The 21,351-nt window shown below is 36.7% G+C and overlaps 2 protein-coding genes across 2 annotated transcripts; one reads left to right on the forward strand and one right to left on the reverse strand.

Moving 5' to 3' along the window:
- Positions 1-6,745: 6,745 nt before the first annotated feature.
- Positions 6,746-14,383, reverse strand: LOC126705453 (uncharacterized). The gene is made up of 6 exons (XM_050404479.1): positions 14,101-14,383; positions 13,004-13,209; positions 12,456-12,747; positions 8,835-8,942; positions 7,569-7,813; positions 6,746-7,158 (listed from the first exon to the last, which is right to left on the reverse strand). Exons 1-6 carry the CDS (start codon positions 14,296-14,298, stop codon positions 7,041-7,043), a joined length of 1,167 nt encoding a protein of 388 aa, XP_050260436.1. The 5' UTR covers positions 14,299-14,383; the 3' UTR covers positions 6,746-7,040.
- A 3,625-nt stretch (positions 14,384-18,008) lies between these two features.
- LOC126704976 (uncharacterized) lies at positions 18,009-21,020 on the forward strand. Its single transcript, XM_050403952.1, has 5 exons — positions 18,009-18,432; positions 18,541-19,460; positions 19,557-19,697; positions 19,785-20,522; positions 20,916-21,020. The coding sequence occupies exons 1-5, from the start codon at positions 18,009-18,011 to the stop codon at positions 21,018-21,020; spliced, it is 2,328 nt and encodes a 775-aa protein (XP_050259909.1).
- Positions 21,021-21,351: the final 331 nt, after the last annotated feature.

Below are 21,351 nucleotides of genomic sequence, written 5' to 3' on the forward strand. Positions count from 1 at the left end.
CCTAATTCACTTCTGTTTATTCTTTCCTTGTTTTCATATCTCTAAGTATCTGTCTTTCTGTTTTGTTTTGTTTTATCTCTTTAATGCTTATTAGGGTTTTAGATTGTTTGAATACCATGAACTTGCATATGAATATGGACATGCATTGATGTATAGGTGTTGTGTTGCAGTGAGGTAAGTCAGGCATAAATCACATGAACATGCATTCTAGCTTTGAATATATAAGTTGCTTAATATGCTTGGTTGAATACCATGGCTTTTGAGGCTTGGATGTTTAGATGTGTTTGTCCATATTTGCATTGTGATGTTTCTGCCCTTGGTAATGTATGCTTAATGCCATGATAGATGAATTCTAGGCTTAGGGATGATTTATGTCATGTTGTATGCTTTTAGATGCATGTTAGAGTGTGTGAGTTAGAATAACATGTTAAATATGCCTTTAATGAGATTAAGACATGGAACACAATGAGTGGAGGCTGACCCATGGGTCGAGTAGGGTTGGGTGTCTAACACCTTCCCATCCCCATACCTAAATTTCGAACACATGCTCTGGTAAATATTAGTCCTTCCACAAGGGCGCTATATTTATGGTTACTAGACCAAAACTAAGTGGCGACTCCATTTACACCCTCTGCCATAGTCCACCCAAAGCCAAGGTGTACTCACCCACAACGGTCACAAGCACTTGCGCCCAAAGTTAGCCAAACTTAATTGCAAAAAACTTATTTAATAATTTTACATCTCGAAACGGAAGAAAAATTTGTCGAGGCCTGCCGTTTTCTTGATAAAGCCTTACCCACACCTGTATAGTCAAAATGCAATTTCAACAACTTAGAGCACTAGCATTGGGGTGTAAAAACCCCCCAGTTGCTATTTTAGCAACCAAGACCTAGAAATAGAGCTTCATCCAGGTACTGGTATGCAAAAAATTTTATCATCTAAATAATAAGGTTATGTATATACAACCTTACTATTCATCAAATGTAAACCAAAATAATATATTTTATTCTTTCTTTTTCTCTCTCTCCTCTCAATTCTCTACTTTTTTTTTCTCCCTTGTCCCTTATCTCTTCTCCCTCAACCCTTCTCACTCTCTACAACCCCAGATTCCTTCTTTCTTTGATTCCTTCTTTCTTTGTTTTCTTTTTCCCTTGTAAATTATAGTTTGTTGTTGCAGTTGTCATTTGGTGGGTTTGGGTTGAAGTTTGGTCAGTGTTTGGATCGGATTAGGGTGGAGTTTGGGTGGTGTTTAGGTTAGCATTTGGGGTGGCAATTCGGTGGTGTTTAGGTCGACGTTTGGGTGGAGATTAGATCAGAATTTGGGTGGTGTTTGGGTCGACATTTGGGTGGAGATTGGGTATGAGTTTAGGTGGTGTTTGGGTGTTTGGATTTAGGTCCAATGGTTGTGATTTGGTCGGATGGGTTTGTGGTGGATGGGTCATGATTCAGACCAATTGCTTAGTAGAGAGGAACGGAGGTCGGTAAATTGGACTTACGGTGAGGACTAAGTTTTTCAATGGTGGTTGTTGCTTTGGTGGTGAGTATTGCTTCGGTTGTGGGTGTTGGGTACTTAGGTAGGGCTATGAGTGTTGGTTCAGTGGTGGGTTTATGGTTCAGCGGTGGCAATGGGTGGTTCGGTTGTGGCTGGTGTTTTTGGTGGCAATTTTTTTTGGTAATTTTGGTGGTGAAGAATCAATGTTTGTGGTTGAGTTTTGATGGAAGGTGGTTATGTGGGTTTACTGGAGAGTAGGGGTGTGTAGCGAACCCACCAACCTGCTAAAACCAACCCAACTCAACCCAATCCACCGAGTTGGGTCGGTTTTTAAAGGTTGATTGGTTAGGCTGGGTCATGAAATTTTTTTTATAGTGGGTTGTGTTGGGTTTGGGTCATGAGATTTACAAATCCGCCTAACCTGACCCGACCCATTTATATTAAATTTGTTTTTAAATTTTAAAAATATATTATGTAATTTTGTTATTTTCTTTTTTGTCCCTTTTCCTATATAAAATCCAAAAATCTAAGTTCTTCTCATATAGTATGTGTTTGTTTTTATGCTCATGATGATTTGGTTATAAATTTGCTCTTATTTGTGGTTGTGTTGCTCTAATGCAAAATTTAATAATAATAATAATAATAGTAATTACCAAAAAAGAAAAATTGTCCAACCCAGCCCAACCTGATCCACGTGGGTTGGGTTGGGTTGAAAAAACTTCTCAACCCAACCCAACCCAACCCGACCTATGTACACCTTTACTGGAGAGCGAAAAAGGAAAAGAGGAAAGAGAATTGAATTGTTTATATTATTTAATGTTATAATTTATGTGTGTTTTTAGACCCCTGTAAAACTAGATTGTTTAACCTAATTAATTAACCAAGTGAATACTTAGGTTTATTATTCAGATCTAGGTTAAAACAAAACAATCATATCATGCAAGACTGCGAAAATATAAAGAACACAATGATATGATGACCCAGGAAAACCAAACCAGTAAAAAACCTGTGGAGGATTTAACCTAACTATTCTCATGATAAAAAGAAAATCCACTATGAAAGAATTGAAGTTTGTATAATAGAACTAACATTATATGAAGTCACCTCTTTTCATTTAATTACTTGGCTAATTTCGTGAATAACTTTAGTAGTGGCTAATTTTAGGAATAACATTGTGCATGTTAGTTCAAATCAGCTCGTATCTAGTCGCATTAAATTAATAGTTTGATTTATCTAGTCAAATACAATTTTATTCAACAGTACTTAAATACTAGACTCGTAAATGCAACCATGGTATTGATATGGCTTGTTGCATCAGTCTATGTAAAAAAATAAAAAAAATAAAAAAAAATAAAAAAACTTCACATTTTACCTAATCAATCCCGGAAACCTCCTACATCAACCAATGTAAAACTGTTCAAAAATTTATTTTTGCTACAGCAACCATGTAAATATACATAGTTTTGTAGCTTGGCAAATGCATATTTTAACAATTATTTATTTCACCCCATTAGGGAGAGAGATGTGATTTGAAATAATTTTAAAAAAATTGGTAAGGAAATAGTATTTTAATGAAAAGTAGTGTAAAATAGATAATTTAATGTGGAATGTTTTAAAAAGTGAGTATGTAAAATGAAAAAAAAAAAAAATCTTATAATAAAATTTAATAATAATAAATTAAAAAAAAAAGAAAAAAAAGAAAAAAAAAAAGCACGGGCCAATGCGAATGCTCTCCCACTGTATAACCATCAACAATATACAAAGGTAGTGATCCGGTAGATCAATTTTCCTGAATTGACTATAAAAGTTTTTTTTTTTTTTTTTTTTTTTTTTTTTTTGAGAAGCGACTATAAAAGTTTAGTTATGATGATCAACCTCCAAGCCTAATACAAATCATTTTGAAGTATAACTCAAATGAATATGTAGTATTTGGGACACAAATTGTTGATAAAAACTTCACATAGACCTACCACTAATACCACTTTTATAATTACAAATCACAACATGCCACATTAATGATTGTGAAAAAAAAGTACATTACATTATGCATTAAACCCGACAATCACTCCTAATAACAAAGGTAAACCATAAGAACATAATAGACACATAAAGAATTGGTCATGGCACAATTGAACCAAAAATAAATAGATAGAAGAATCTAATATACATATATACATCAATTGATGGATTATGAATGGATACAGTAAACACCTTTTTTTTTTTTTTATTTAATCCTTGTATGAATGGGATGTGGGTGTGTGTACCCACTGAAAGTTTTTATTTGTAGAGTTTTTACATTTTTTGGACAAACTTTGGGATCATTAACTTAAAGACTTTTTGACATATATGAGTATGGCAGAGTATGGTTCTGAAGGGAGAGTATCCACCAAAGGTGACATTTATAGCTATGGGATAATACTGTTGGAGCTGATTACAAGGAAGAAACCTACCGATGAAATGTTTGTTGGAGAACTAGGTATGAGGCAATGGATTGCATCACTTCCTGATAAAATGGAAGTCGTGGACGATGGTTTGCTTAGAATAGAAGAGAGAAGAGATGTGACTGTCATGCAAACTATCCTTTCATCTATCTTGGAATTAGGCTTGAGGTGTTCTGAAGAATTACCAGATGAAAGACTTGACATCAAGGACGTGGTGGCCAAGGTTAATAAAATCAAATTGGCACTACTTGGAAACTAAAAAAGGCGTGTTTGATATTTGCATTATTGCTCAAGTTTCTTATGTGTGCATATGCAAAGACCCTGTTAAAGCTTGCTTTCCATTTCTTCTCTTTTTTCAAGGTGTAATTGTGTGACCCTAGTTTGGTATGTACTTTAATTTTATAAGCTTTACAAGTAGTATGTCACTTGGGACCAAAATCAATCAAATTTATCCCAAGCTATTAATATTTGAAGTTAATATACCAAGCTTTTAATTTATCGTATAAAGATACTGAGTTTGACATTCTGAAGTCTTGTATGAACAAATGTAACTAGGATCTTTTGAATAAGAAAATCTACACTCTACTATCAATAGGCAAAGAATGACAAACAAAAATTTTCATACTCCATCACCACCACAATGCCTATGGTTGTATTTATTTTAAGCAACTATATGGACATAAATACCAATTATATGGACTAACAAATACAAATACAATTACACAAATGTTCTTATACAAATATGTATAAAATTTGCCAGCAATAAGTTGCGCACGTTCTTTTTTTTTTTTTTTTTTTTTTGTGGTTTAATAACCTAAGCACAATTTTTAAAGAAGGTTTAGCTTGAATTTGATCTTCTAGAATTTAGCAGAAGGAAGCCCCTTATTGAAAAAATGGGCTAACTAGTCTTTCATGAGGTACATAAAAGCATTCACATCAAGAATGCTATAATGATAAAAACACTATATTTGAAAACCAAAATACCTACTACATCAAACATGTCAAATGTTAAAATTTTTGACGCTCAACTACAGTGAGCTGCCATCTATAACAGCTCACTGTAGCTGATTGTTAAAACCAAATATCAATTTTTTAATTCCACACACGCGTGCCACAAAGTCCTTTCTCCCTTTCTCACACATGTAGCTGCCGCTCCCTTTTCTTTTATGGTTCAGCCTCAACCCATTCCGCCTAGCTCCCTTGCCTTCTCCCACGTTGCTTCCCTTCCCTCAACCCATGCTGCCAACAATTCAAGACCCTTTTTCCCTCTAACCAAACCCAAAAAGCTCAAAAAAGCCAAAGCCACTACCGACGATATCTAGCAAGCCACCAACGACACCAAAGTAAAAGCCGCCAAATCTTTCATCTCTCTCTCTCAATCTACTACCGTGGGTTTGTGATTTGTGGTGGTTGTGGGTGTTGTGGATTGTGAGGGAGGTTGTGGGTTGTGGTGGAGGTTGTGAGTTTGTGGGTTATGTTTGATGGCAGTGGGTTGTTTTACTGGGTGGCAAGTGGGTGTGGGTTGTGGTGGGGTTGTTTGAGCTTGTTGCGGTAGGTGGTGGTAGTGGGTTGCAGTGGTGGCCAGTAGTGACAATAGATTGTGGTGGCTAGTAGAGCAGTCGGAGAGGATGAGAGAGGAGTCAAGTCATAGGTGAACTATATTTGTTGGGTTTTTTATATTTATTGAATTACGTTGTTTATATTACTTTAATGTGTTGTGTGTTAAAATAGAACCTTTGATGTCGGACGTATTTAAAAGTGAGATGTTAATATAGATAAAGTAATTTTTTGAGATGTTATATACTATATTTTTTAGCATTCTTAATGTGAATGCCCTAACATACATAATGCCAACATAGACAACCCCTTCTTTAACAAAATAAAAATCAATCTTAACATGTTCATCCTAGCTCGAAACACAGATTTTTATACATTTTACCCACAAAAAAAAAAAAAAAAAAAAAAAAAAAAAAAAAAAAAATTAAACCAATCCTTAACATAGCAAACCATGACAAAAGATTTTTCACCGAAAAATATAAAAATATACCATCTCAGAGCATTTATATAAAATAAGATTAAAGGTAAAAAATGCCATTACAGGGCATTTATATAACATAATAACCATTCCGATTAGCATTTAAATAAACTTGCACTGGTGCTTTGTAAGATATATAATTGCTGAGATTTTTTTAATCACATTATTAGTCTTCATCCATATTCTCTCCCAAGCCCAGAGATAACAATAATCTCTTGAGGTGGATCAATTATAAATCTCTAATTATAGCATTACGCAGTTATATGTGTTATAAATATATTAGATACATTAGCCCAATATAATAGACCCAAGCCCACTTCTATATGTGCTAATAGTCTAGGATTTAGTCGTTTATATATATTCATATTATGGTTCATTGTAACACAGACTTTGTACTACACTCTTACAGAATAAAAATGTAGCTCTTTAAGAGTTTCCTCTGTAGATGTAATAGGTCAATAAAGCTGAACCACGTAACCCTCATATTCTCAGTAATCCTATTCTACGCTTTCTCTTCTACATCCATTCTAGCATATACAACATGGTATAACACATCATATTGCTAATATATTTAACCATATAAAATCACACTCATTTCCTTCTTCAGTAAATGGGACAGCAAATAACGACCATCAAGATTCAATCACCAGGCCCAAAGAAAATAAAACAAAAACTACAAGACCTGATCCAATGAAATGTTCAACCTCTCTCTCTCCAAGCAATTAGCTGGCCCTGGTCGTATACAAAGTAAAATCACCAAATTCTACCTTTCACATATTTATCTGTAAGATTTATTTGCTTATTATCATTATCATATAAATTCAATGAGGACAATAAATACATCATTATCTTCCAGTTCTGTGTTTGTGACAACAAAGAAAAAACTATTGAAACCCGCAATATACTTAACAACAAACATACCAAGATGTAAACTTCCATGCATAAATGAACTCTCAGTTTGCAAAAGCTTAAGTGGCCTACTGTTGTATCTCACTTCCAGCCTCTTCATGTCGCAAAACAAGGTCTGTGTACACGTCTATATACAGATGGAAGCAGTTGAAAAGAGAAACTTTCAAGCAACTTGCTCACCACTAGAAGCATCATTTTCAGCATTACTTGGCAGGGATAGGAGTTCCATCAGCTCCATCCGATACTCCAGGCCTCGGAGATAGTGCCCCAACAGCATGCACCTAATGGGAGAAAAAAAAGATCTCGATCAGAAAGAACAACCAACAGCTCCAGGAAGTAAATTATATTCAAGATTAGAACTGGTTGCCTGAATACAATTGAGAATACATAATAAGGGTGGAAAACTTTAAAAAGAAGAAAAGAAAAAGCTAAACACCAGAAAGAATAACTGAATTATCCAAAAATGAGTCATTGAGTTCGCCTTCAGACTACTCATACCCAAAAAGTGCAAGGAAATTCACAAAATGACCGTGATTCAGAACAAGTTCAGTTTATGGATGGTTCAAATTTTCAATCCCAAACAACCAAGTGGAATAAGAAAACCCAGATAGAAAGAGGATAACTTAAAACAAAGGGAAAAAAACTGAAATCAAATGAATGTGAAAGCAGAGAAAGAAAGAGCTGGACTAACCAGAAGAGGAGACGTGCCAAGTAGTCCCGAGTTAGTGAAATGAGGGGCTGAAATTGCAGTGAGGTGTTCTCAACAAGCTCAGCACAATCTTCACTCCCCACATTTACTATTCCAGTTGGGGAATTCTCTGACAGAAGAGGAGCCTTAGAATGCATCTTGGGAGAGAGGGTGGCAAGGAGACCATGAACGATGGAGTGGATTATTTCTTTCAATTCAGGAGATGTAGGTTCTGATAATTCAGCTACCTGTGCATAGAACTATTTGTATCAGCCAAAAGATGGACACATGAAAAAAAAATAAAGATAGAAAGCTAAATTCAAAGTTAGTTGCATGATGAGGGTAAATCCAATACCTGGAGTTCATTGCTCATTAGAAGGTATGCAAGATGAGAAAGTATCAAAGGAGCAAACTGATGTGTAAATAACACATCCAGAGCCCAAATATGATATGGAGGAAAATTTTTAGTAATAACTATAATTAAGTTAATATCTTATAAGAGCAGGTTTAAACTATTAAAACATTAGCATAGAAGCAATGTTGAAAAACCTGATATCTTGCACTATGCAGTCCAAAAGTTAACCAAAGGCCACACTTCATCCCTATACATCCAAGGCCATGAATTAGATTGAAACTTAGCAATATGAGCATGTAAATTTTTTTTCTTAGTAAGTTACACATGCACCCAGGAGATCTTGAACCTACAACCTCACCCTCCACCCCAATATTATGGGAGGAGGAAGTGCCACTTGAGCTATTGCTCACCAAACCTTATGTAATGGAGGAACTGCAGGAACAGGTTCTTATACTCAGAAAATGTCAAGTTATACCAAATCAGGAGCTGAATGTGTGATTGAGTTTAGTAGTATAATTTTATCAGACTTTTTCTCTATTACAAAACTGTGAGGATAGCAATGAGCCCACAACCTAGAAACAACTACAGCAGTTAACACACTCACTGACACCACCTGAAAAGTAAACAAAAAATATGAAACTTCGTTCAACTTTGCACATCCCATTCTATTAGCGAAGAAAAGAACAGAACGAGGATTATTCTGTAATAGAAGTCTTATTGCAAGTAAAACCCTCAGGAACTAGGAAAGAAATATTCATAGAAACAAAACATAGCATTACTCAGTTTAGAGAGACTTGAGTTTTTCACAGTTGCTCTAGCATATTTCCTGTGTACTAGAGTAATTTTCTAATATCAATAAATTGATCTTTCACTAATCAAATATAAATAACTAAAATAAAATGAGAGTTAAGTACCTTTTCCGGTTGTAGAGATCTCAAGTAATCCAGCAAATCATTTTTTTCCTCCCCAACAAACTGTTGCATTTGAAGCGCAGCACTTTTCCTCTTGACTTCATGAAGTTCCTATGATGAAGTAAAATTGAATTATGAGTACACAACTACACATTCTGACCACAATGACAGTCATGATGAAGAAAAGAAAAGAATCAAATTGCAAAAATCACCAAGGTAATGTCCAAACTTGGAAGAGGGAAAAAATTCTTTCAAATTAAAAATAAAACAAGGAATTTGAAAGTTTTCAAGTTAAGATATTATGTTATCAATCAACAAGATACAGAACTCCAATCAACAAACTAGAGGATCAAAAGACACTTGGATTCATATGATTAAATGACCGGTCTACAGAACAACTCTATTGTGCTACTGAAATACCATTTCCTGCATATCACCAGATGAACCAGCTCAGGTATGCAAAATGAAAAGAAATTTCCTAGAACTCGAACACTATCATAGCCAACAATCCACCAAATATATACTGTGGATGTTATGAGGATGATATCCAGACTTTTGAGATATAACTGTTTGGTCAGTTTATAGTTTAAGATAAAAATAAATAAATGCTCAGTCAATTGGTAAAGAGATTCACATAAGATGAGTTGCTTTTTCAAAGTAATCTGCAACCTGATTACAAATCCCATAATTATACAAATAACTCCCAATTATTGCAGAAAAGAATCTGCGTAATGTAAGTCACCCAATGTGCCTTCTTATGTTTGTGATAGGGGTAAAATTGTACTATTTTGCCATTAGTGTAATTACCCTCATATAAATAATATTCACGTGTTAGGGTAAATTAATTAACCCTAAACACACTTCCTGAGAACATGGTATTAGAGCAATTAAAAGCCTATATCTGCTGCAAACGCTAGCATTCCGGCATTCTGCCATCAACTCCGGTGGGAATATTCTCCGGAAACCACATCAACTTGACTCAACAATCCCTGTGACTACAACCACCTAGCCTCAACCCATAAACCTGAGCCTTAGCTCTTGATGTTTTTTCTCTCTTAGAATATTTCTTGTATGCCGAGGGTTTCTTTTTTATTTATTAATCATCCCCCCAAAAAAAGGAAAAAACTACAGTCTTAGCCCTCAACCTGCACTGGTAACAAACCCAGTCAACATCCACAACAGCCAATCATGTTGTCAGACCAAGGCAACATTGTTCTCAGCTCAACTCTGCAATCGAGTCTGCATCAAGTCTTCCCCGTGACTACTACTACACCAAGAAACATCCTTGAGCCCATCATGACCTCCGCCAACTGATGATAGGATGGCTCCTACTAGCTCTCCACCCCTAAGAACCACACATGCAAGTTCCCCCGCATACGGCTCAAGCGGCAAAGGCCCTTTCCTTCATGCTTGGTAAGCGCTTCGCTGTAGCCAAGCTTACCGCTAGCCTATCGGCTAGAGCCAAGCTTCGACCGCGACTGCTCGTCACTTCTGGCCGCCTTTTTCCGTCACCCGAGATCCAAGTCAGCACCGGAAAAGATCTCGATTCCTCGCGTTCGGGCCGGCTTGGAAGCAACCTACCTGTCGCCTATCTTGCCCCCTTTCTTATTATTAGAAAGAAAGGTTGCCCCTTTTCAAATCCATTGAGGCCCCCAAAATATAGCCAACTCCCAATTACCAATGTTAATATGCTCTTCAATTGGCCTAATCAAACCCCTACAATCAACCATCTCTCTGGTTAGAATCGATACACACCTGACTGCTGTTGGCTCAATCCATGCCAATATGTGTCAACTTATCTTTCTGTGTGAAACCCACTATAATAACATGTCGATCTGTGCAATTATTGTGTTGATGTGCCAATATGTGCAACTGTGTGTGTGACTGTCTAGTTATCTGGTAGTATGTTGGGTCAGACGTTTTCTTTACTTGTGATGACTTATGTGAGCATAAACAACTTGGGTTAATTTTATAATTTCTTGGCAATTATCGTGGTAAAGGAGTTGAGATCATTTGTTTGCCTTCTGAGCTTATTGTTGATCTATAGGCTAACGGTTGTGTGGTCTATAGACTTGTGCAGGAACAGGCCCAAAGTTTGTATTATGGTGTCAATAATCTCATACACATTTATAACCTCCATCAAGCTTATTTCTCCCTTGCTCTTAATGACCTCTCTCCAGAAGATTGTTATGCCAAGTTTACAGGTATATATGAGGAGCTTAATCTTTACCAATGACTTTCTACTGATATCACAGTCATTCAAAAGCAAAGAGTGTGCATGCATGCAGCCTAGTTTCTATCTGAGTTGCCTCCAATATTTGAGCTAGTAAAGACACAAAGTTTAGGAAGGAATTTCCCTTTCTTGGTGAGGTTTTTAGTCAACTTAGGTAGCCTGTCTATTTGTTTCTGGTCCAGTTACATAATCCTCTAAATGAGAAATCCGCTTTTGGCACTGCTATGGGGACTAGTACATTGAGACTGTGAGTAAGGGGAAGGGGTGGCAGAGGATGCAGTACCTGCAAATGCAATTACTGTCCTGGTGAGAATCATATGCTAGATTTTTGTTGGGATCTCATGGGAAACTCTCAACTCTTTAGGTTAATCTTTAGGAGAATGAAAATACTCCACAGTTACTTACAAGTTACAACAACTTTCACAACTGGTAGCATCCATTCACCAACTTTCACAACCATAGTAGTATCCACTCCTAAGAAAAGTGTTATCTAGTGTCTCTACAATCTAATTTGATTGCATGACTTCTTCCACTGCTATTCTAAGTAAGACAAATACTCAAATTGTTTGTCTCGCCACTTAAGAATCCTAGGTCATTGACTCAGATCATTTACTCAGGAGCCACTGATTATTATATGACTGGTACTTCAGGTTTGCTTTCCGACCTTGGGCATCTTCAGATCTTCCTAGTGTGTTGGCAAATGGCTCAACCACTATTATTTCTAGTTTGGGCACTGCTAACCTTAGATTGTGTCTGTTAACTATGTTAACAGGTACATAAGCATGGTCAATAATGTAAAAAATTATATCCACTTCCCCAAAATTACTGTAGATGACTATTGTCCAAAAAACTCTTACATAAAACTTCCAAAACTTGGGATAGGATATATTAAGATACTGTGAACAAGCATCCACCTCATAGTGTTCATATGCTCTTTCCAATCATGCCATGACTGACGACTCATAATAATCCATGAACCATGCAAAACTTGGGATTGAAACAGATGACAATGGTAGCATCAAATCAGCATTAGCCCAATAAATGATATCCCTCCATAAAATTCCACGAAAACAAAGCTCTAAATCCCAAGTACTGACTAGTTGGGGAAGCTAAATATCCATTTTCTCCAATGAACTCTATCAAGGACTGTCTACTTCATTAATCAGGGATGTGCCTTGTATCAGACCTTTGTAGTTCATCTACTGCCATCCACACTATTTCCAAGATCAAAGGATAAAATATCAATTGAAATGTCAAGATAAAATATCAACAATGTCCAACTTTTGATACCATTATCTTAGTCATTCAATGAATCATGAAATTCAACTAATTCAAAAACATACTCTGATCTATTAATCTACAAAGAAAAATTATTTAGGGCTAGAACATACCTTCTTTATTGAAGATAAACGAGACTGCAAATGAAGAATATAATGTTCAGCTTCAGGGGACATTTCACCAAGGTCTTGAATATCAAAATTCTCCGACAAGTCTTCAGTGAATTTTTCAAATTTGGATGACAATTCATGTTCTCCAGATAAATTAATTATACTTGCATTGTCAAGCAACAACCCTTGTAAATCAAGTCTACTATTTTCTGGTATTTGTTTTTCAGGATTTCCTTCCTGCATATCAAGGTTTCTTTCAAGGCAAAGCCTAAATTCAGCATTCCGCAATGTATACCTGCAATAGAAGATAAATACCATTTATAAATCTTTGAAATTTTGATAGACATATGTCAGTGAATGAAAAAGAGGGAGATCCTATATATAGGCTTCAAGAGAACATAATTTGAAGACAATGAAAACAAGGTTTCCTACAAACACCATAACTGCACAAATAAGCGTACGAATTCAGGTTCTCTTCTTGTCTCTATCTCCTCAGCAATCGTGTAAAAGTACAGATTAAGTAATGCACATAATAATGAAAATGAACATACCCAGTCATCATTGAAGAAACCAATAACTTTGAGAGAGGTTCCCACAACGCCTCAATGAGAACCTGAAATTGATCAGATGGAAGTAAGCCCAACATGCCAGATATAGTCCGTTTCATGGCATCCACCGTCATTGGTGGTACATCTTTCTGAATGTGGCCCACATCTAATGGCTCTATCTCTTGTATCAAATTTGAGAGAACCGATTTCTGAAAAATTAAACACTCTAACATCAGATACAAGATCAAAACACAACCATTATTAAGTACATACATTGATTATAGCAAGCATACATCAAATACAAAGAAGTTAAAAATCCCAACAAAAAAAAAAAATGAACTTGCTAAGTTATCTACAAACACAAACTCGCTAAGAGCCTTGTAGCTTAATTGGCACCTAGGATGCACAGACACTTCATTTAGGGTGCCATACCAGTGCCATTCCGGTGTCGTACCAGCCATTTTATGTTATAATTTTTCAGAAATTGCTCATATCGCTATGTCATACTTGTACCCATGTCCATGCTTCCTAGATTGGCATTTCCTAGTGTTTTCAATGAAGACATATAGGATTCAAATCCCTCCTCCAACTATTGAATTATCAAAAAAAAGTTATCTACAAATTCATTGCTACTTGTATACCCCTGAAACTACTACTAAGATACATTGAAGATAAAAACGTGCTAGTTTCCGATGAAGCAGCATTTAAACCCACTTCTTTAAACACCCCATTAAGAATGCCGGTTAACTATGTTTAATATCATTTGTAATCTATAAATAAAAATCTCAACATATAATTTTTTGTTTTTTCAATCTGAAAAAGCTTTTGAAATTTTAAAAAGAGATTACATCTACCATAAAGTTCATTTCAAACTCAGAGATTAATCAATTAATTATACTTTGAATTAAAACCCAAATCAGTTCATTCACTACCTACTTATTAGACTAAGCTGAAACTAAAGCACACAAATTCATACCAGTCTTACTTAGTTGAGGAAAAAAAGCTAAGTTCTCACTGTTCTCAAATAATCAACAAACAAAATTGATCGAATTGAATTGAAAGAAAGCAAAACAAAGAGCAAATAGTAGATAGAAGCTGACCTTGGAGTTGGAGCTGAGGTCGTCAAAAGAGGCGGCGGAGGAAGAGGCGAGGACTAGGGTTTGGAATTTTCCAGGGTTTGCGGAAGAGCGAAGAGGGAAAGAGAGGGAGAAGGAAGAGAAGCGAGGGCATGGAGAAGGAAAGTGTCGCGGAGGAAGAGGGAGAGAATTGGAGAGGAACCAGGAGGTAGAGGTTGCCATTAACAACAACAACAACCACAACCACCACTACTCTCTCTCTCTCTCTCTCTCTCCCCCTTTCTGTCTATGTGTATTTTTCTATGACTCAGTGTGTGTAATTGCAGCCACGAATTAAGGACAGTCACGGCCTACAAAAAGTACATCTACAAAACAAAAATTCACAAATTACACAAATTATTAGTGATAGGTAAAACCGTAAAATGTGATGATTAAAAATAAAAGAGGGGTAAAATGTGATGACATAGTGGGTTCAGACAAACATTAAAAATTTGTCAACTCAATTGCTTTAAAGAAAAATGTTGTGAAATTCTATTGATAAACAGTTTATTTGAAGAGGTTTTTTTCAACCCGATCCAATATTGTCAGATTAGAAATTCTAAACTAATCACATACCAACTTAGAAACAAGCCTAACTTAACATTCATGTTTTACACCTCATAAAAATTTGGACTTCTATAAACTATTTAACCTTTTTACATTAAATTATTATAATTCACATAATATGCATAAACTATATTACAAATTTAAATTAAACTAAAAAATTAGAATAAGAATGATAAGATAAATTAATATATATGGTCATATGGATTGGATAAACTATTCATTTGAACTCGATCCAACTCAAATCTTAGAATAAAATTACAGCTCAACCCAATCCAACAACCCAAGACGTCAAGTCAAGTCAATTTCATCAAGTTTGTAGGTTCGATACAAACCCAAGATCCTAGCACTAAATATTTCTTATTCTCGATAAATGAATGAAATGTGTTTGAAGATATTTTAACACATGAGAGGGCACACATGCATCCAACATACCCATTGATATACCGAGAAGAGCTGCAATATGTACAAATTTTGTTGACGGAAAAGAAAAAGTAGGGAGTGTGAGTAGGAAAAAAAAAAAAAAAAAAACCACTCAAAACATTCTTGATATAAACAGAATTCATTTCCATGTTTGGAAAACAATCCTTGGGGAACATAATTCCAACCAAAATGATCATAGCCTTCGTATCAATATACATGTAAATCACATGTAAAACAATGCATTACACAGATTATAGAACTGTCTGATCACCTCCAATTTATTCGACAAACTTTTAGCTTTTATATACAGTTTTTTTAAATCTCTTTTTTTCTTACTTTTTCAAAGTACAAATATATCTTAACACATTTTTAGCCAAAAAAAAAAAAAAAAACCGAAAAGATTGATACCAAACACCAATTCCTTATGCAGTTATACTACTCCAATCCAAATACCACTTTTTTTCAAGCCTTCTTCCCTTTGTTATATTCACACCCCCACTCAAATATCTGTAAGTTCGTTTCACGTGGAGAACATTTAATCATGATATACCCTTTTGAAAGTGGTATATAGACCTATGGTGTAGAATTGTAGATATATGGGCACAAAATTATTGTTCTTTTGACAGATACTCTTTCTTAGAAAAATACTTCTGACTTGACTTGATAAAAGGGTCAGCTCAGAATGATGCGAAAGAGGGGTAATACTAATACCACAGGATGTTACATAATGTTACATAATTCATATCTTTTTTCTTTTCTTTTTTTGGTTAAAAGAATATATATTAGAAACTAAGAGTTAGCCACATGGGCAGAGGTGTTACATATTTTGTTACAAAAAAGACCAGAGAGGTTGTGCATCAAAAGGTAAGACAACTCCATAGGCAAAGAGTCTAGGATACAAAATTCTTATTGAAGGAAACAGCTTTCTTGGCCAGAGCATCAACACAGGCATTCGCCTCCCTGTAGTAGTCCAGAAGGTTAGCTGGTTCAACAGGTTCCTTCAGTCATCAATAATAGGTCTATGAAGCACCGGTGCGTTTCCGGATTCGGGTGCGGGTGCGAGACTCAGCAATTTTTGAAAAAGTAGAGTGCGGATGCGGCAAGATGCGGCAATTAAAAAATTATTAAAAATATTTTTATTTATATTGTCTATATATTTTTACTATTAAAATATTCTTAAAAAAACACATTACTATGGCCTTGATTCACAAAACAAAGAAAGAAGAAGGCAAGAAACAAAAAACAAAAAAGAAAACACAAAAGAAGCAACAAATATTCAGAATAAAATTGAGGAATGACAGATTTAGGATGTTTGGGCCTCATTCAAAGCCGATTTCGGCTGTTTCGACATCATTCAAGGCCGATTTCGACCTATTTCGGTCCGTTTCAGCCATTTTGGTCGCCGGTCGATACAACCTGATTCGGCTAATACGGCCCGATTCTGGTTGAATCGAAGCCGAGTCGGCACGAATCCGAGGGAAAAAAAAAAAAAAAGCTGAGACGCCGCACCAACGTGCAGGCAGCCGCGTCAGACTCCGGTGCGACACCCTCCCAGCCATGTCAGTACTTCAAAGTAATAGGTGCATAGTTAGCCATGGATACCTCATTGTTTTACATAAGGTGGATCACAGATTTAGCATCAAGCTCAATTTCAATGGCTTGGACTTGTAATTGCAAGCATACGATTAGGCCATCCCTTACTACTCACAACTCAGCTTCAATGATGTTAGCCCAGCCTATAAATCTAATGTAACCCTTCACCCATCTCCCTTGATGATCTCTTATCAGACCACCACCTCTAGCAAGCCCAGGACATCCAAGAGTAGATCCATCAGAATTTAGTTTGAACCAGTTTTGTGTGGGGAATTCCCATCTCACTAGAATAACAGTTTTTGGGCTGGCTGTCCCTTGGTTAGACACCAAGCAAGAACATAATTTATAGGGATAATTACACATAACCCACCTGTGGTTTGGACGAAAATCACTTTGCCCACCCGTGGTTTGAAAAGTATCACTTAACCCACCTAAGATGTGTTTCCGTCACTCTCCGTAACCCACCTTGGTCTCTGCCGTTACAAAAACACCTTTTAACCCAAAAACAGAATATAACGCGAATCAAAACTCCCAAAACTCAAACACTTTTCGAGAGAGAGACCCAAGGAGCAATCAGGCTTGTTCTTCGTGGTTTGGAGCGTGTGGAGAGGGAGAAAACACTAGTTTTGCATCATCGAACCTAGGCAAGGTATGTGTGATTGTTTTTCATCTGCATTTGGGTTCTTGATGTCATTTTTTTATCGTGATCCACCCACGTAGTTAGGTTTTGCTGTTCATCTGCATAATAAAATTTTTTTTGTATGTTAAATGTGCATTTTGCTATTTATGTGTAGAATCGCTTAAGATATGCATTTTGCTATGGTTGTTTCTATAATGCATATACCTGAAAGAATCAAGTTTATTTGTCAATGATTGCACTTGTTTGTGAATTGTGGGTAGTGTGGTCCCTATGAATTTGTTGGGAATCTGGTTTTGCATGTGTTTTATGTGGTCCTTTGTCCGTGTGTTGTTGTCAATTTGTTGGCTTGTTGTCTCTTTTGGCTTCTTGTCATTTTCTGCATGTCAGTGTGTAAACAAAATACTTATTTTAATTGCAGATGGTTGACTTCACATTTGACATTGAAATTCATGTTGGGGGATATTTTGTGGAGGAACCAACCATACAATATGTGGGTGGGTCTGTACGTTTACTGACAGAGATTGACCCTGACAAGTTGAGTTACTTTGAAATTCGGGATTTATACCATCTAGTTGGTGCTCCTAAGGAACACAGTAGATATAAGTATTTACTTCCTGAAGGTGATCTATAGCATGATTTAAGAGACATAGAAACAGATACAGATGTCGTAAACATGACTAACCTTCATAAGGCATGGCATGCTGAAAAAATCATAATCTATACTGACATAGATATGGAGCCATTGGCAGTTGAGTATCCTGATGCAGGGGGAGTGGCAGATGGTGGTGTAGGTGGTGATGGAGGGGGAGTGGCAGATGGTGTAGGTGGTCATACAGGTGGTGATGTAAGTGGTGATGCAGCAAGGGTTGAAATAGAATTGGATAGTGATGATAATGAAGATGATAAGAATGATGATGAGAATAATGATGAGAGTGATGATGAAGAAGATGTTAAGGATGTTGACATTGATGCAAGAGATGAAGAACAGAATGTTGAAGGAGATGATGATGATGATGATGATGATTGGCTAAATGAAGGCCTAGAGGGGGATAACTTTGGTGATGATATATTTGCTGCTCAAAACTCAGCTCCACAAGGTTCTGCTCCCAATACAAACCCAGAATCAAGCAATGCACCCCACATAGCCCCAGAATCAAGCAATGCACCCCACACAGCCCCAGAATCAAGCAATGCATTCCATGCAGACCCTGAGTGGGCTGAGCCAGCCCTTGAGGATGACCTGGTAAGCATGGATGGGTCTGATGATGAGCAGGTACCTGAGCAAGTAGAGTTTAATGCTAAAAGTGACATGAGAAATGTTGTACTGAAGAAGGAGATGAAGTTCCGTAATGCAAAGGTGTTCAGAGCTGCTTTGAGGGAGTATGCAATCAAACAACCTATTAACATCAAATTCAAGCTTAATGAGAGGACCAAGATATCAGTTCACTGCAGGAATGGGTGTGGGTGGAGATGTTATGCATCTCAAATAAGTGGAGAGCTAACATTTCAAATTAAGACCTTGACTGATGACTGTACTTGTCCTAAGTCTTTTAAAAACAGCCAAGCAACATCAGCTTATGTTGCTAAGAGATTCATTGAGGATTTTAGCAAAAATCCAAATTGGGAGGTGAGTGGTGTACACAACCATGTGATGCAAAATTTATCTGTTGACCTAAGTGTAAACCAAGTGTATAGGCCAAAGAAAAAGGCAAAGGATTTGATAAATGGAGATGAGCAACTGCAATATGGTGTCCTTAGGGACTATGCACAAATGATAACCACTGTAGACAAGGGGAGTAGGGTTATACTACAGACAGAAATGGCTAAGGAGACTTCCCAGCCAAAATTTAAGAGAATGCATGTTAGGTTCAATACTCAGAAGGTAGGATTTTTAGGTGGATGCAGGCCATTTATAGGTTTAGATGGTTGTCACTTAAAGCACAGATTTGGTGGGCAAATCTTATCTGCCACTGCCAAGGATGCAAATGACAACATTTTTCCAGTAGCCATGGCTGTTGTGGAACAAGAAACCAGGGAGTCTTGGATATGGTTTTTGGAAATTTTTGCTGATGATATAAGGAGGCCAGAGGAGCTTCAGTTGGTCTTTATTTCTGATAGGCAAAAGGTATGCAAGTTTTGTTTTGTTCAGTTACACTTGAATAGTTGACTTTGTTTGCTGAACTAACTTGTTTTGTTTGTTTGTTTGTTTGCTTATTTACAGGGGCTTATACCTGCAATAGAGACACTATTCCCTACCGTGGAGCATAGATACTATGTGAAACACATCTACAACAATTTCAAAGTTGATCACAAGGGATTGGAGCTGAAGGATGCATTGTGGAGGTGTGCTGCTGCCACAACAGTAAAGGAGTTTGAGAGATGCATGTAGTACATAAGGGATTTGGATGAAAAAACATATGAGTATCTTGCAAACATTGCACCTGCACAGTGGACAAGGTCACACTTCACTCGTAGGGCCTTAACAGATTGTTTGGTAAATAATTTGAGTGAGTCTTTTAATGCAATGATATTGAAGTCTAGGGACAAGCCTATCTTGGCAATATTGGAGTGGATTAGGGTTAGACTTATGACTAGGCTTTACACAAAAAGGGAAGGGATACAGAAGTATGCTGGAAAGTTGTGTCCAAGCATACAAGATAGGTTGGAGAAATTGAAGGTTGAAAATAAGGCATTTAGTGCTAACCCAACTGGTAGTTTCCTTTATGAGGTAGGCAGTCAGTATGAGAGGCATATAGTTAATTTGGTGAAGAAGACATGTAGCTGTAGGTCTTGGGATTTAAATGGCATTCCCTGCAAACATGCCATAACAGCCATTTATATAAACATTGAGACACTAGAAGACTATACCCACCCATGCTACTTCAAAGAAACTTACATGGAGATATACAAGGAGGTACTTCCTCCCATGCCTGGCCAGTCAAAATGGGCTGAGACTGGACAGCCTGCTCCCCTGATACCTCACATATACAAACCACCAGGCAGACCACCCAAGCAAAGAAAGAGGGCTTCTGATGAGCCTAGGAACCCTTACAAAGCAAGTAGACTGAACAGACCTGTAAGATGTGGGAAATGTAAAAAGGAAGGGCATAATTCAAGAGGGTGCAAGGCTAGCATCATTAGGGAGACACCATGGCAGAGGAGACAGAGACTTCAAAGAGAAAAGGCTGTAAGTAATTAGGATTTAAATGGCAAAAAAAAAAAAAAAAAACTTGTTTTTAAACTTACAATAAACACTGTATTGAAACTGGGTTTTGTTGCAGACAAGGGAAGGGGTGCCTGCACCTAGATCTGCACCTTAGCCTGCACCTCAGCCACCATCCCAGCAGCCTACCCAGACCTACAACATGATGTCTGCCACTCAGCCTTCATCCTCACAGTAAGGAAATCAACCTAGGCCATCTCACAAAAGAGCAGGATGGTTCTCTTCCTCACAACCAGAGTTTCACACACCTAGGGAGACCTGGGATACCTTACCAAGTTCTTCACAGGTAACTTAGTCCTGGATGGTTGTGTAGCTTGGGATATTTTTTAACAAGTGGATCTATTTTTTATTTTGTAGCCTTCACATGCAAATGGGAGCACTGGTGGTGTGAGGACTAGAGGACAGCTTGCTGCACAAAGGCCACCAAAAATGAATCCAGTGGGTGGAAAGAGGAAAGAGTAAAGGAAAGAAATGAATGAAGCTAGTGGGTACGCATGCCAGCATTGGGAGTAAAGCTAGTGGGAACATGTGGGCCTTTTTGTTTTTTTTTTTTTTTTTGTGAAGACCACTGTTAGCCTTTTGTAATTATCAATTAGTGTAAAAAACAATCACTGCTGGCCTTGAAATGTGTTTTTTTGTAATTATTAATTAGTGTAAAAAACAATCACTACTGGCCTTGGAATGTGCTTTTTTGTAATTAAGGTACAATACACTCTAGGTTGTTATATGGAAGTTGTGATATTACAGTTTGTATGGAACAATATTTGTCCAAACTAGATTATATGAAAGTTTA

This window comes from Quercus robur, chromosome 11, assembly GCF_932294415.1.
Source record: "Quercus robur chromosome 11, dhQueRobu3.1, whole genome shotgun sequence".
In the NCBI taxonomy this organism is placed as follows: domain Eukaryota; kingdom Viridiplantae; phylum Streptophyta; class Magnoliopsida; order Fagales; family Fagaceae; genus Quercus; species Quercus robur.

Coding starts and splice junctions, on each gene's coding strand:
- LOC126704976 (XM_050403952.1), top strand. CDS start 18,009: ATGACTAACCTTCATAAGGCATGGCATGCTGAAAAAATCATAATCTAT. Junction 18,433..18,540: donor TCAAAACTCAGCTCCACAAG/GTTCTGCTCCCA, acceptor CATTCCATGCAG/ACCCTGAGTGGGCTGAGCCA. Junction 20,523..20,915: donor GACTTCAAAGAGAAAAGGCT/GTAAGTAATTAG, acceptor TTTATTTTGTAG/CCTTCACATGCAAATGGGAG.
- LOC126705453 (XM_050404479.1), bottom strand. CDS start 14,298: ATGGCAACCTCTACCTCCTGGTTCCTCTCCAATTCTCTCCCTCTTCCT. Junction 13,210..14,100: donor ACCTCAGCTCCAACTCCAAG/GTCAGCTTCTAT, acceptor TTAATTTTTCAG/AAATCGGTTCTCTCAAATTT. Junction 12,748..13,003: donor GTTTCTTCAATGATGACTGG/GTATGTTCATTT, acceptor CTTCTATTGCAG/GTATACATTGCGGAATGCTG.